Source organism: Blennius ocellaris (assembly GCF_963422515.1).
Source record: "Blennius ocellaris genome assembly, chromosome: 11".
NCBI lineage: Eukaryota > Metazoa > Chordata > Actinopteri > Blenniiformes > Blenniidae > Blennius > Blennius ocellaris.
This window is the reverse complement of record NC_137660.1, coordinates 14,251,332-14,267,325: the sequence shown is the minus strand read 5'-3', so window position 1 is coordinate 14,267,325 and position 15,994 is coordinate 14,251,332. Positions and strand designations below refer to the sequence as shown.

Sequence of the window (15,994 nt, the reverse complement as noted above, 5' to 3'; positions counted from 1 at the left end):
TAAGCGTTTATTGTGAAAAATATTTTATTTTACACAGCATATTCCTTATTTTCCGTCTCTTTTGATTTATGGTCAGGCAATCATGAAGACGCGTCCGATCGACGGAGGACGACAACATGGCGGCCTCCTTGCTTCTCGGTCGTCAGGGGATATTATTTGGGCTCAGGTTGTCCAGTTTGAACAAATGTTTATTGGCAGCCCACCCATGTCAAGAGCATGTCAGGCATTTCTTTCAGTCGCCGTGGATACTCGGTGAGTATTGACAGGCCGGCGTGGCGCTGGCTGATGTCCTTTCTTTGCAACGAACCGCTGACATTCGCTATCGTCATTCGCCTTTTATTTAATCACTGTCCGAGAAATGTCTTATTTGGCTCCGATTTAAAATCACGAACACAAGTAATATCCAGGTCAAACCTCATTAACAAGCCAGGGAACCTTAGGGTATCTGATACCTTTCACTGATTTGTCTCAGAGAGCTGGAGCTCCATTACTGCTGCACCTCACAGTGTTTACAGTACAACAAACACATACAATGCTGGTTAGTTAACAATAGAAGATCAGATAAGATAAGACAAGCCTTTATTGATCTCACAATGGAGAAATTTACTTGTTACATTCTGCTCTTAAGGACAGTCATGATTAGGAAAGACCAGAAATGTGCAAACAGTTAGGTAAGAATAGAGGTATCTTATATACAATGACTATCAAGTACTCTAGGACCAAAAAATTACAGTAAAGAGTAATAATAAGTAAATAAAATAAAATAGGACTAAAAAATAAGATAAAAATCACAGACTATAATAAGTTCTAAGGGGAGCAAAATATACAGTAAGATGAAAAACAAGGAAAATAAACTATGATGGGTGGGGGGGGGGGGGGGGGGGGGGCAAAGTGTAGAATAAACATACTATAGTAAAAAATATACCAGTGTTGGCAGTGCAGGTTCAGTCCTAACAAGTGGTCAATTAGTGACGTAGATAAAGTGATGTAGATAAAGTGACACAGATAAAGTGGCATAGATGCAGGGGTTATTGCACATACTGTTGCATGTTACTTTACAGTCTTGTTGTACAGTCTTAACAGCAGTGGGGATGAAGGACTTGCGGTAGCGCTCCGTCTGAAGTTTCAAGAAATCAGATCAAGTTATTTAAAGCGCTATCAGACCAAGTAATGTCCAAACAAGGTTTGGTATTTAAATATCAGAACGTTTGTTATCTATCGTAATAAGGCGAAGTTTAATGTTATTAACTTAACTTTTTTGGTACCTCGTGAGATGTTGTTTAACAAAACTGATAAATAAATCAATGGATACATTGCAGACTATTATCACAGACCATTACACGTATTGTAGTGAAGTATGCATTTAAATCATGGCCTGAAGTTGAGTGTTGTATTTCTACATTACATCTGCACAAGTGTTTAGACAAATCTTTACCAAATCCTTTATTATTTGTCTAAATTAGTTTACAACAAGATGCCCTGCATGGTGCACAGAGAACAATAATTGAGATGTCCTTGTCATAGTTAGTTTATTGGATTGTTGTTTCTTTTCAGCAAAGTCCATTAATCTGTTTTCTATGTTATGTAACATCTATCCTCTCTTAAAGGTATAGTAGAGGATTTTCTTCTTCCGGGTGGATCATCAAAATAACTGGTCCTCCCAATTGTCAATCATTCTGGTGATCTATGACGTAAGCCCGTCGTACGTGCCCGTCCCTGCGCGCAGCTCACTCCACACGGTCCTCATCATGCCGGTGGCCGACCCGACGCATTATTCTCGGACATTTTTACACAGTTTCACCCCCTCTGGTGCAAATCTTCTTGTAAAGTGAGCTTATGTGAGCGATGCCGACTTATGACTTGTAAACAGAGCGTGCACGAGGAGAACTGGGCTCGTGCATGTCTCTCGCACGCGTTTTAGTAGGCGTTCCGTCTCGGGAGCAGGTACAGCGTTGCGCATGCGCATTTTTTTCAAACGGTGGAGAGGGCGGTTCTTTCCTAAAATTCCTGAAAATCCTCCTGTATACCTTTAACAATGCATTAGGGTGTAAGAACAGCAACATTTCTTTAACTGTCTTATTGCACATGTATTTCTTAGGAATAATTTATCTGTAGCTGTCCTTGACCCCAGGGTGTCTTCTATCAATGTCGACTAGAAGTGATGAGAAAAGAAAGTCAGTCAGACCTTGTTACTGCAGTCCACTGAACTATCTTTTCTTTAACTTTTAAATCACTTATATCTGAATGAGCTGTTCATTGCAGAAAGTACCTGGTGGAGAAAATCTGGTGCTTCTTATACCATCAAGAGGTCTTCGAGTATTCACAGTTTTCTCATTAAATGAGACCATTATGAAACTGCAGTAGTAAAAGCAGTGCCATTATTGGAAAGAAAACAGCTAATTACAAATAATTAAGAATCATTATGAGCCAAATTATTGTGCAAACTAAAGAATTCAGTATTTACCATAGAATGATAAAACATGAAAGTGTCAGTTGTGCTGAACGTAAAAAGAAAAACTAAAGGCACATTGGTTAGCACATACCTCACAACAAGAATGTCGTCGGTTCAAATACTACCAGGGGTCTTTCAGTGTGGAGTTTGCATATTCTCCCCGTGGGTTTGTTCCAGGTATTCTGGTTTCTTCCCACGGTCCCATAAAAACATGCAGGACCGCCGAACGCTGCTCTGTGTGGCTGCCTACCGATGGGTCAATTTGTTACAAAAGGAATTTCCCCAAAGGAAATAATACAATACGATTAAAAAGATAAGAAGAATAGATAAAATAATAATAACAATAATTAGACCATGAGCAAATGGAACACTACATTTATGTATTAATGTTGGACCGAAATTGGCTTTTCATTACTTTTGTGTTGCTGTTCAATTACACATTTGTGCAGTTTAATGTACTACTAATGGCTCTATTCTAAGCTGTGCAACAAGGGGAAAAGGCACTGGCATGGGATTTACACTACAAAACATGCACTGATGACTAAAACCATCCACTCAACAGCCTTAATTATTATACTTGAACATTCTTGTGATTACTCAGAATTTTAAAATGGCTTGCAAACAATAACAATGAGCAATGCAGGACAATGAGTTTAGACAAGTGTCGAATTTGATCACATAATAAATGGATCTCACTTATTAAGCATTTTTCCACCTCTTGAGCAGTGCCCCAAAAACAAAGCAATTTGGGGTCCATGTCTTGCCTAAGGACACTTCAACAGGGGGAAGATGGGGAATCGAAGCTGCAAATTTGCGATTTAGAGAGAATCACTCTACCAACTGAGCCACAAGTTTAGTGTGGTTTAGCGCTTTGCCTGTGCAATAAAGATCACCTCTAGGTACTGTATGTTATAATACATAGCTCGATGCAATGTCACATTTGTACAAACCTAGTTGTATCATGTAACAAGTCGAAAGATGATTTATTGGTGTCAATGAAAGTCTATATTTAATGTCTATCCCTGTGTGACCATCATCCAGAGCTTGACAGTTTGCACCCATCCTTATCAAGCTCTGCAACGGGCTGACAATGACCCACTGTGTGAGCTGTATTGTAGCAGGAGTAGGTCTAAAATATCTGAACAGCATAGTTGAGGACCAGGATTTAAAATAAATGTTGCTATACAGAGGACCACAGTCAGAGGTTTCATTGGACGAGCGTCTTGTAAAGACAAATCAAACACAAATTGACAAATCAAACACAAATTGATAAAGGTAAAACTTCTTACCTACAGTATATGCACATATTGTGACATTGTCAAATGTCCAGCAGATGGCAGCAGCATAAAGTTGAGCTCCAGAATATGTGCACATTTTAGTACAAGTTGATTTCATATGAAGAAAGGAAAAAAAATGCCTGGTCTCTTAAATAGGAACAAGCAGGAAAAAATAACAACAAAAATTGTATCTCGTGAAATTGCATTGGCCCCAAACCATCATGAGGAAAAACTGTTCATGAACATGTGCTCGTATGTCATAATTGAAAGTGATTTTCACAGAAAGATTAGAAAAAAAAGATATGCCGATGGCTTGAAATTGCTGTGAACATTGTGTTCACAGTTTATTATTTTCTGTACGTGTACAAGTCGGATCACATGTTAAGAACTCGATCATATTAGTTCCGATGAAGCTGCTGTGGCCGCTTCTGAAAAAGAATCGTGGATCATATTGCACCCGTACATAGTCACGTATTCACTCGTCCTCATCCTCTGCTTTATTTTATCACTTTATTCTGCCTACAGTTCATATAATATATTACATATACTATTTGTACACAAAGTATTGCACATGTCTGCAGCATATGTGCAGTTCACTGATCACGAAGAATGCACTATGCAAAGGGATTTTCCCTCTGCGATGTGTCATTTCAGTACATTATCTCCGACTGCTCTTTTTCCTGCAGGACTGCAGGCTAGTGTAGAAAAAAACAAACAATGCCTCCACGGTTTGGATTTGTGCTTTTTGTGGCCATCTGGAGATGTAGTGTCCAGCACAATGCTATGAGCTAGATGAGCTCTGGCCTTCAAAGTGACGGCAGGGAGGTTTTGATGGTGGCTCCACGCCCCGCAACAATATGAGTGCCTGTACCGCCCCTGGTGGTGGTGTCAGCTGGGATTACGATTACGTAAGTGGCCTGTCCGAGCCCCCTCTTTCACAGTGACTCTGTTTCTTCCTGTGAGTTGATCATGCTGCTGCCCCGCCCCAAGGCCTTGTTGCAGCCAAACACTGCACATACAGTGTGTGGTGCATGATGTATATCGGCATCTAAATATCACACTGAAAGTGGAAAGGCTTGGCTTCGGAATGGGATTTTTATGGAAATGTTCTGCTTTTACGCTTAGTTACTGCTCGTGCTACTGTCTCCATGCGATATATACAGTATATATATGTTGTTCTCTTTGTGTCCTCCAGGTGTCAGCCCACTCAAAGTGCAAATGCCGGCTCTTTCCCCCACCATGGAGGAGGGAAATATAGTCAAATGGCTGGTAAAGGAAGGTAAATGAAGAACATGATAACATATTACTCCCACAGATAGGCTACAATACCACATTTTCATCTGCTAAAATAGATTTTGTTATGTCTTACCTATAGGAGCCAACGGCTCGGTTTACTTGTAATTTTCCTCCTTCGGGTGCCTTACTGCTCATTTACAGTCCGCATATATGCAGCCTCTGCATCTGCACATCAAAATGAACACTTCACCAACGGTTTTTTTCCCCCCCGATCATCTATCAGCAGCAGCAGCACTAATCATTAACTTAATGACATCCCTTTGGTATGTCAGGTAAAGGTCTGAGAAGTGAAGCACCTGAGGGTCTCTGGTGGCTAATTGTCTCAAGGTTCACAGCAGTCACTATTTGTCACTGCTTAGCAACTCTGCTCCGCCCCACGCCTCGGCTCCATGTTCATTTATCAGGAGCCGCATGCTGAATCCTGATTGGCTGCGCCGATGTGTTGCCATGTGCTCTCTGTGACTTCAGCGTGTATGTGTGTGCTGGTGAGAAAGGACAAACAAATTCACAGTGACAAGAAAAAACATGCAGAGAATGAATTTACGCAACACCATGAGTTTACTCCGACGGTAAAATATGTAAAGCTTCTTATTTGTATTGGAGGAATAATTTTGTCTGAACACATTATGTATGCAGTTAAGTAGATTGTTCTCATCCAAAGTTTTAGAGTAGAAATTAAGGGCGTGAAGCATTTCTCTCAAATGATTACACTAACACAGAGTGTCCCTTCTTTGTTTTTTCAGCCCCAAATTAAAACAATCACCGAGTTTAAGGATATGCAATACACATAAGCACAGCTGTATTTATCGTATTTATTTGTTGTCATGTATATTGCATTTTGATATAGCTGACATATACGAGCCTGCCTGGTGGGGTCATCTGTTTAATCTTTAATATTGTACCTCACACCTAACCCCTGGGATCACACAGTGTTATAACCTCATATGAATCCAATCTCCTCCTCCACCCAGTGGCTTCCAGCATCAACCCTCTCTCTCTATATATATCTCTCTCTCTCTCACGCTCTCTCTCACTCTCTCTCTCTCTCTCAGACCTCCCCCACCTATCCATAACTGCTTGTCCCTTAACCCACATTTTTTTTTTCTTTTCACTTCGAACAATACAAACTCAATTGTTTCTATTTTTGTCCTCCCACTGTCCTTGATTCCCCTCATCTGTGCTACATGTCCGGCTGATGTGCCCCTAAAAGGTTTTTCTGCCACAAGAAATGTGACTCGATGTCAGATCTGGATAACCCTTGACCCCTTTTCTCACATACCCTTTTTTTTTTTTTTTTTTTTACATCTGAACACCTGGACATGTGCCATAAAGAGGATTAAATCATCATCTGCTTCATCTTTGCCAGCTATGTTAAATCTATTGGCCAAACATGCTGCAGGCCTGAGTGTTATCAAGTATTTGTTATTGATTCCAAAGCTTTTCTTTGATAATTGTTTTGCTATTCTTGTGTTTTTTCCTTTTCCAAAATGCTATCAGTACCCGTTTAATTTAATGTATCTCTCACTTTAAGGACGTTTTGTAGTTGTTTTACGAGCTGTCCATGGGGGTAAATGCCGATAGAAAAACTGAACTAGCAACGTCTAATTGTTATCTTCTTAATCACATGATAATATATTCCAGGGCTTTTATGAAGTGGACTGCTGGAAACCTGCTGGGAGTCTCAGGATTGGAAAAAGATCTTGCTTTCTGTCAGACGTGCCACATTTCCATATCTTAAAGTATTTCCCATTAAAAATTGATAGAGCCCCTCATTTGGCATGTGATCCAAAGCCAGGGCAGATATTTTTCCTGTGCAGCCTTTTTGTCCTTTCAGTGGAGCTCTTTCATATTCATGGTTACTAATTTGTTCTAAGTCTCTGCATTGCCACTGGTGATTACGATCAGATTCGTTTCTAAGACACAGACAATGAGAAAATTGCTTGGGAATTGAATGCCCAAAGTGGTGTAAAAGTTCTCAGAAGGGTTTTGTCTTTCCTCAGGTGAGCCTGTGGCAGTAGGCGATGCCCTTTGTGAGATTGAGACGGATAAGGCTGTGGTTACCATGGAATCCAATGATGATGGCGTCCTGGCAAAGATATTGGTGAGTGAGCACAAACACACAAATTAAGAGAAGCGTAATATAACTACATTTGTTTTTACAGACGACAGTTCCACTTTGGTGTAATTGTATTGCAGTTTTCAGCTTAGCTATACTCTATAGCCTTATTCTATTTGCAGAGGAATATCATCCTGTTAACATTAGTGAGACTTTAAGGGTTTCTTCATTACCCGTTCTAATTGGCTATGCTTGATAAATCTGCTTTCCCGATACAATGACAGCAAAGCTTTGATGGGGTGTCTTCACTGACAAATATTTCTGTTTTCCATCCCCTTGTGTGCTGTTTGTTGTTTGAATTTTTAATGGGCTGCCAACGACCAGGCGATGGGTTGTCGTTCATCAGCACTCCACCACATGCTTGTCATCCTGAACAGGATGACAATTATCCATCTTGTTTAGCCTTTTCTTGCCCACTCTTGACCAATTACAGCATGTAAAGTGGGGTTAAACAGAGATTAATGGTTTGACTATTAGTTTACTTTATTGCTGGTCATTTTTTTTTTTTTTAGAACTGTGAAATGCCTGTCAGGAGCTTCTGCATCTGTGAATGAATTAAAAACCACAAGAGCACATACATTTGCCTCACATCATCAAGAGGGAACGGTCTACCACATAGCTACACTGGGAGCAATATCAACGCAAGCGAATGTGTAATTTTTAATGTCTTTCGCTCCTTTTCCTTCACATGCTCTCACTCCCTCCTTTTCTTGGCTACTGTTGGGGATGAGGTAGTTTCCATAGCAACCATCCAGGAATTGGGGGTAGGGGCTTTAGCTGGCAAAGAAAGATGGTCTGCATTAGATAAGCCCCCTAGCTCTTTCTCTGTCCGCGTGTAACACAGAGTGTGTGTCTAGTTAATAGGAAAAACAGCAGACATTGGCAGTATTTCACAGATTTGCACACATGGTGTGGCAGATGTGGCATCCCCTCTGTCATAGTCTGAGTGCTTAAGCACTCGGTGGTGTAATTGTGGCTCTCCAAACACCCAGTCGGTTTCAAATTTAGAGGCGACTATAATTTCCTGCCTGTGGCCGAATGCCTGGACAGGTCACAGTGGACATGGGACTTGTGCCCCGCAGGGGATATTTATAGGGGTCCAGTGCAGTTATGGCCCTTGACCAATTTCCAACCATCTCCTCTCAGGGTGAGAGAGAAGTGAGGATGGAGCCTGCTCATATTGCTCGTGGAGGGTAGGCGTTGGGAGTGCAGGAAACATCAACACAGATTACAGCATGTCGTTATGCTCTTGCTGCATTGCTCCACCCTGACCCAAGCGTTTCAATTTAAAAAATATAGCCCATGTACGATCAATCACAGGCCATAAGAAATGACACTTTTATCGGTACACAGATGCTCTTGGCTCTTGTGTCCATGTATATGTAAACAAGAATTCTAATAAGCATGGAGAGAGCAACTGGTCTTGGTATGGATTTGGTAGGTATCAGACAGCGGTTGAAAGTGAATTAGTTGTGGTGATTGAGAGCATTAGCAAACGGCAGAAAAGATAAATGGAGACACAGAAATTGATGAAGTTGTCCAGCACATTCTGCAGCACTTACCTGTCAGTTTTCCACTTATCCCCTCCTGCTCTTTCCATCTCCACACACCGTCAGCCAAGCAATCTATTCAACGAACTAAACACCAGCTATGTGTCTTCTAAATCAATCTTCAGTACAAATCACTTTCTAACCTTGTGGGGAACATTGAGGTTGAAATTGCCCAGAGACCAGTGTCTTCTGTCTGCTCCAGAATTCCTCACCAAAATGATTTTTATATGACCTATATGACTTTTAAGCTGTTGGCAAAGAGCCAAAGTGAATTAATTGGAGTGAGAAAATTGTTTGGTATTCAATAGATTTCAACAAACCATAAGAAAAATTTAAAATATAATCACTGGAGAGTAAAACGCATGAAACAGAGATACAACAAAGCAGAATAAACCCTCTTGAATGTGGTTGGTCAATTTTTTTGAATGCAATGCCTTTATATGGTTGTAAAGCCAACAAAGCCCTCTAGAGTCCCAAGCTCCTTCTTCAGTTGTGTGAGTCTTTGTGATTTTATTTATGTGAAATGACTTTGGACTGGCAGGCAGACTGAGGATGTGGCTGCAATCTTGTTTGAGCAGTCACTGCCGTGCACTATTGATCACAGACAAACCTGACTCTCTAAACAAGATCCCTGCTTTTCTTGTGTATATCTTGTATAAATCCAGCTTCCTTTTACAAACAAGCATGTTCCTTCTCTGCAATATCAGGTTATTGCGGTCTGAGCTCTGTGTGCTGTGGCTGTTCGTCCTGCACTTGCAACTTTCAAACAACTGGCTGATCAAGCTGAAGTTATCATGTTTTAAGAAATTAAAATCTCCAAAAGATCCAGCACGCTACCACAGTAAAATGCCTGTTAACAGCTGCCAAGCTTAATCTGTTTTGTAACTGAATGATATTTCCTCTCTGCTGGTGTATTTTACTGTCTAACAATAGCTTGGTTAAAAGTAGGTTAAACCTGGTGGATGGTGTAGTCTGAATTTCTATCATTAGAATTGCAGACAGGCTCGAGAGAGCCCTCTAAAGAACCCTGTGAGGTTTGTAAGAATTATTAACCCTTTAAAGGGAACTCAATTCCAAACAGTGATTCAAGGATAGTTCCTGTTATGTTATTAAAATTGTTAGTGGAAAAGTCATATTTGTTGTGACTTCAGAATTACTTCAAAGTATTTCCTTTGAACATGTTTTGGCTTAAAATGTTTAAACATTTGTTTTAATTTTGATTATTATAACAGACAGCTCCTAAAAGTGTAAAAAAAAAGATGACAAACGCTTTATTTGTGTCTTGTTAAACTTGGCTTTCTACCAGTAAAATATAAAATAATCTGCAGCGTATTGTCAACAGAAAGTTGACATACAAGGTTGCACAGTGCAGATACAACCTGCTCCTTGGTAGGACCTCAGCTGTGACACCTTTCAATCATTCATATGTTAGTTTATGCACAAAAAAGGCTCCATCTCTTCAGTGCATAAATCAACAATTTGTAGTGAAAATGTTATTGTTTGAAAGTTGGTTCTCTAGTATTGATATTTACTCTATAGTTTTATTCCTCGCCAAAAGTTCATGTTTGTGTAGATTGCACTGACTTTTCTTTCACAGTTCATCTGTGAATAGGCATGTAAAGGCATTAATTATTAAATGTTTGACACTGTGACAGTAAAAATAAAATATGCTGCTAGCCTTTTATTTCCTGACAGCGAGAGCTGTTTGGACACAGGCCAATCCATCTTTGTTGAAATGTTTTATTTTCAACAAGCCCAAACAAAGGTGTAACTGTAGTTTACATTCCCTAGAGGCTTTATGTTTTCTCTAGCCATTTGATGGCAGTGTTGAGCCCCACACTACTTCTGTGTACTAGCCATCTGTTTATGTAGCGGCCCATAGTGGTTATGGCTTGTATGATGTATCTGTACAAGGTTATGGATTTGAGACGCTCTATCTGTGACAATAAAACTTAGATACTTAAAAAGCTTTGAACAGTTTTGTTGTCTCTAATTACCGCATTTAGGTTTTTTTTAATACTTATAAATATAACTAGAATCTCCTGATTCTTAGAATGGCCTGCATAGTTGCATTGATCCATTAATTCCATCTGAGTAATGCTGTACAGATACTAAGCATAAACAACATGACTTAGTCATCCCCTGAGAAAATGTTAAAGGGTTAAATGAGATTTATTAAAAAAAATTTAAAGGTCTCATCTTATAAATCTTTTTTTTTTAACAAATTCACATAGTTGTTAAGGTCCAACAACATTGTTTCCAAAGTCTATTGCCCCAAGCCCAGCCTTTGTCCTCAATTTCAGCCAGTCTAAAGTCTCTTGAGTGAGCTATAATGAAAACTGGCTGTTTCTATGTTTGTGCCTTTAAATATTCATGAACTTTGTCTGTCCACACGTTTGTTTTCCGTTAGTGTTTGCGAGGAGGAAAGAAATGGCACACTGTTATCATTTTAAAAGGCAGAGCTCATCTACCAGAGGGAGGGTCAAAGTGAGTATCCACTGCCAGAGGGAGTGGTCATCTCCCCAGTTGACGTCATGGAGGGAAACTCTGAATCGCGCGTAGAAGCACACGTTCACTAAATGGTGGAGCAAGCAAGCAAGGGAGTTGACAGACTTTCTTTACTTCTGGCGCCTCATACACAGGCTGTGGAGACACACATTACTGTGAAAACCATTATAAAGGGAATTTTGCAAAATATGGGAGCTTTAAATGAGCTGTTGACTTCATTATTCCTAAAAAAAAAAAAAAGTAGGATTACTGTAACGAAAAGTTTTCTTAGTAGTTTACTTACTAGTAAGTATTTTGACCAATATACAAGCATTGCTTAGACTGTATATAAATAGTTATTTTTAGTGTATTGGATTTACATCACAGCTGTGGAGCTCTGGTATTATTTGGATCTAGATTCATCATGATGTGTTTATCACTGCAACCTTCCTCCTGGACAGAAGCAGCAAAGAATACATTGAAGTTCAGCTCTATTTCCTAGTGAGCGCAGGTGTTCATATACTCAGCTGTTCTTTCCAGTTTGGTGGATGTGATTATTGGACTGCTGCTTTTGATTTTGTAAGGCGGCTGGAGGGAGAGTGTAGCGGGAGGAGTATACATCCACTCCTGTGGTTTTACAGTTATCCCTTCAAAATTGCATCACCTAATCGAGAAGTGTTTTCCGACTTGGCTAGTCAACTTAGAATTGCAGATTATCCTCTTTGGACTGATCGGTGATGATGTGGGGTGGTTTAATACAACAGCACGGTTCGCTGCTGCCCCGCCTCTTCTCCTTCTCGCCGTATTGAGCTGCGGCTTTAAAGAGACGGCTCACGAAGGGGATCGGGGATACCTTTTGAAAAGTGATGAATTGCAGCCCAGCCCTCTGATGTGCCAGGCCTTTCATTTAAACTGATCAATATGTGAGGAGCAACACGTCGTGGAGCTCGGGGAGGAGTAGCAGAAGCTTTTTGCAGTAGATTTGGATTACTTCATAACAAGATAGTGAATCAATGGTTGACAGCTTTGAGCAGTATAATAAGACATCCCGCATACTCCGGGAACCTATTCCAGGACTGTCCGATATTTCGAGACAGTCACAAACTGAAATGATTATGTCAATAAAAATGCAGTCACCATTTGTTTAATCATGACTAGTTAATTACTCAACCTCAATATCACTTTTCTTTGATCTGTTTTTGTTCAGTGCTGCAGAGTTCTACCTCGAGAGTTCTTCCCCTTTAACTTCAGTGATCTCAGTTGCAATTGTGCAATAATTAAACCAGTTTTGCAAACGTTTCTCTGCACAATGATGATGCTTCTCTCATCCTCTCCACAGATGGAGGAGGGCAGTCGCAATGTGCGCCTTGGAACTTTGATTGCCCTCATGGTGGAGGAAGGGCAGGACTGGAAGCAGGTTGAAATCCCTGCTCCAGATGCTGCGCCTCCAGCTGCAGCTCCACCTGCGACACATTCAGCCGCTCCCTCAGTCGTGGCCCCTGCTGCTCCCTCTCCGCCGCCCCCACCTCAACCAGCCATGTCAGGACCGTAAGTGCCCTAATTCTTATGGCTTGGATTGGAGCCATCAAGTCTCTGTGTTAACCTTACAAAATATGTGAGATTCTGCTTCTGCTTACTTTGTATATTTGTTGACAAAGCAAAGTAGCTGCAACCCAAAAACTATTTGTTATGCAATCATGTTATGCTGAGGTAATTCAAATTTGCATTTTGGCAACAACATCTTGATAGTAGCAAAGATGGTAGATAGATAAACCTTTACGGTATTTTTAATTTTTTTTAAATCTCACATTATCGTCAAAATGTCTGAGTTTTGTACTTGTACTAGTTTTGTTTGGTGAATGCGTTCCAATTTAAGAATGGCACAACTCAAACTATAAAGAAATACGTTTTCTACTTAAATACTTTAACATTTCTTTGTCGTTCAGGTTACGTCTGAGTCCAGCAGCCAGGCACATTTTGGACACCCATGGTATTGATCCCAAACTGGCCACACCCACTGGACCAAGAGGACTCATTACTAAGGAGTGAGTAGTGTGACTTAGCTTAGAGACATATAATGTGATAGGTGCAATATTAATTCATAGGACTTGTAACACATGTTTTTAAGGCTAGAACTATCACTTTACGATTCACCATTCAAAGTAAAGTAACAGATCAAGAATCGATAAAGGAATTTTCCCATTTTCTCTGACTTATAGAGGATTAAAAAAAAAAAAATATATATATATATATTTCCTTCTGATCTAATCCAGATTTGATGTTGTTTGATGTTGTTTCTGATATGCTACTACTCTCTGGTCCACCACAGAGGGACATAAACTAGCATAGGCCAGCAACCCCCCCCCCCCCCCCCCCCCCCCCAGAAGGCTGAGGGTACTTCGTATGTTTATACAGGAAGTGATGTCACTATTACCTGGTTTTTCGTTGATGAAGCAGACAATCTTAACACAGGAGCTACCACCACTAGAGATCTCCCTGTGAAAAGATAAAGTCTAGAAGAGACACACACACACACACACACACACACACACACACACACACACACACACACACACACACACACACACACACACACACACACACACACACACACACACACACACACACACACACACACACACACACACACACACACACACACACACACACACACACACACACACACACACAGGTAGCAATGACTACCTGCCATCAGTGGAGACCTGATTGAATGCTCTTGCTACACCACCGAACACCCTGCTGGGAAATCTCATTAAGAAACTTCTGTCACCATAGCAACCCAGTATCCAGGACACACTGGTGGCCATAGAAACATAGGCTGTGTGCTTTCAAGATAGTGTGAGAAGGTAAGAATAATACCCATGAAGTTTTTAAAACCAAGCGCTGTGCAAAAAGTGACTCCGAAAGGATTCCTGTTGTGGCTTTAATGGATTCATCACATCACTGATCATCATTTCGGTATTTAAAATCACCTCTCTTAATCAGGCTCATTTAAATTTACTACTACAAGCATCCCTCATATACCCACTGATTCACCAGTTTAATGCAAAAGGAAATGGCAAGTTTAAAAACAGTTTATGAACGTTCCTTGACAGTTATGGAGGATGTGGTTCAGCATTTCTTTCTTTTTAGAATAAACATGCTCATAATCATCTAGGTTCATGAATTTTAACATTTTGTATGGCTCATTGGTGCCAATGTTCTTTTCTGGTTTTGATGTTGAAATTGTTTAATTAACATTGCTGTTTTAATTATATTCCCACAATTTGGCAGGTCTGCTCAGATACTGTCACTTAAACCCAGTGTTGGACTCCACATTTGCATGAATGGTTTGCCAGCTAATTCAATTCCTGACACTTAGGCTGGCTAATTAGCTCCAGAAAGAAATGGCTGGTGCTGCTGAAAGAAAAGTGGGGAGGAAGACATAAATGCAGTCTGCTTGCAAGAAGACTTCCATGAACTGAAAGATTTGCTGGTTTGGAAATTGTGCTGGTCAGAAAAATCTGTGATACAGAGGTTTATTGTTAAGGCATTTTGTAACTCAGGATTTAAACGTATAGTTTCTTGGTTTATTAATATCAAGATTTTATGAGAAAACAGATTTATCCATTTATTTTCTGGGTTGCCAATATGAGTAATTACTAAATGATGATGTCCTTTGCTTGACCACAAAATGGACTGGTGGGATTGTGATTTAATTTAATTTTCAATTGTTTTCGTTTAGTTTCCTTATGTCTTTTGATATTTTGACTTTTGTATTGTTTAATTTAATTTCACTGACTGAACTCTCAAAACCTAAATTCGTAATCTACCTAATCAGATCTTTGCATATGCTTCATGAAAATATTTTCTTTTGCTTGTGAAACAAAGAGTTTCACGCAGGCTTTGGAGCTTCATTAGGGGGCATAACAGGCCCACTTTCTCTTGGCTGTGTCCTGCAGCACATCAGATAAGCCTGAAACCAGTGGAAGGAACTCCTCCCATCCACCCTCTGTTCAGTAAGGCCCCCTCTATATCGGGCATGAATAACGGGTCACGCAACACTGAGATGAGATCATTACGTGTTACATAATCAAAATGGGGCATGGGTGTATTTCTGTGTATCCTGTCCATAATGTTAATGACTAATTTCAATATTTAAGCCATAGTTGGCTTATTCCTTATTGAAATGTATGGTTTTAGGACAATGGTCCATTTAAATCATATTACAATCGTGATAAAACACTGTCATTCATATAGAGAAGCGTTTCTTGTGCATTGTGAGTATATGTAACATTGTCATGTTATTGATTACAGATATATGACAGTATGTTCATTATTAACCATTATGTTTTAAAGATTACATCAAAACTATTATGTTCAAAACAATAAACAGCAACCTAATATTAATCCGTAAGAAAGAGATCAGTTTAAGATGGTTACACAGTATACTGATGTTTCTTCTCATGTATTGTAGAAGTGATAAGAAAGTCAGCCTATGTTTTCGGTTCTATATTGTTGTCATTTGTTTAAAATCAGGCAGCTCCTTCAGTTCAGTTTTGCTTTGTTTTCTTTCCAGAATTAGCTTGCTATTTAAAGCTCTTCTTCATTCCTAATGGGGAGTCTTCACTCAATATTAGTGATTAGCATGCAAACTATTTAATCATCTTGATGTGTCCCATTGTAATAATTTCTGTTGTTTCAAATGGCCTCTGAACTTAGAATCGTTCATGCATTGTGTTGTCTTTTGCCAGGTTGATCCATGAACGTATTTTCCTTCTGCTGGACTGTCCTAGGTGGCAGCAGAAGACAAAAT

General features: G+C 39.9%; 1 protein-coding gene across 1 annotated transcript in view; it reads left to right on the top strand.

The window, feature by feature from the left end:
• Positions 1 to 105: 105 nt before the first annotated feature.
• pdhx (pyruvate dehydrogenase complex component X) overlaps positions 106 to 15,994 on the top strand; it is a 28,310-nt gene continuing 12,421 nt past the window's right edge. Inside the window, exons 1-5 of the mRNA XM_080504500.1 lie at positions 106 to 252; positions 4,925 to 5,008; positions 7,026 to 7,126; positions 12,518 to 12,726; positions 13,125 to 13,223. Coding sequence (XP_080360626.1) covers positions 117 to 252; positions 4,925 to 5,008; positions 7,026 to 7,126; positions 12,518 to 12,726; positions 13,125 to 13,223 — 629 coding nt within the window. The 5' untranslated portion in view covers positions 106 to 116. The remainder of the gene's footprint in view (positions 253 to 4,924; positions 5,009 to 7,025; positions 7,127 to 12,517; positions 12,727 to 13,124; positions 13,224 to 15,994) is intronic.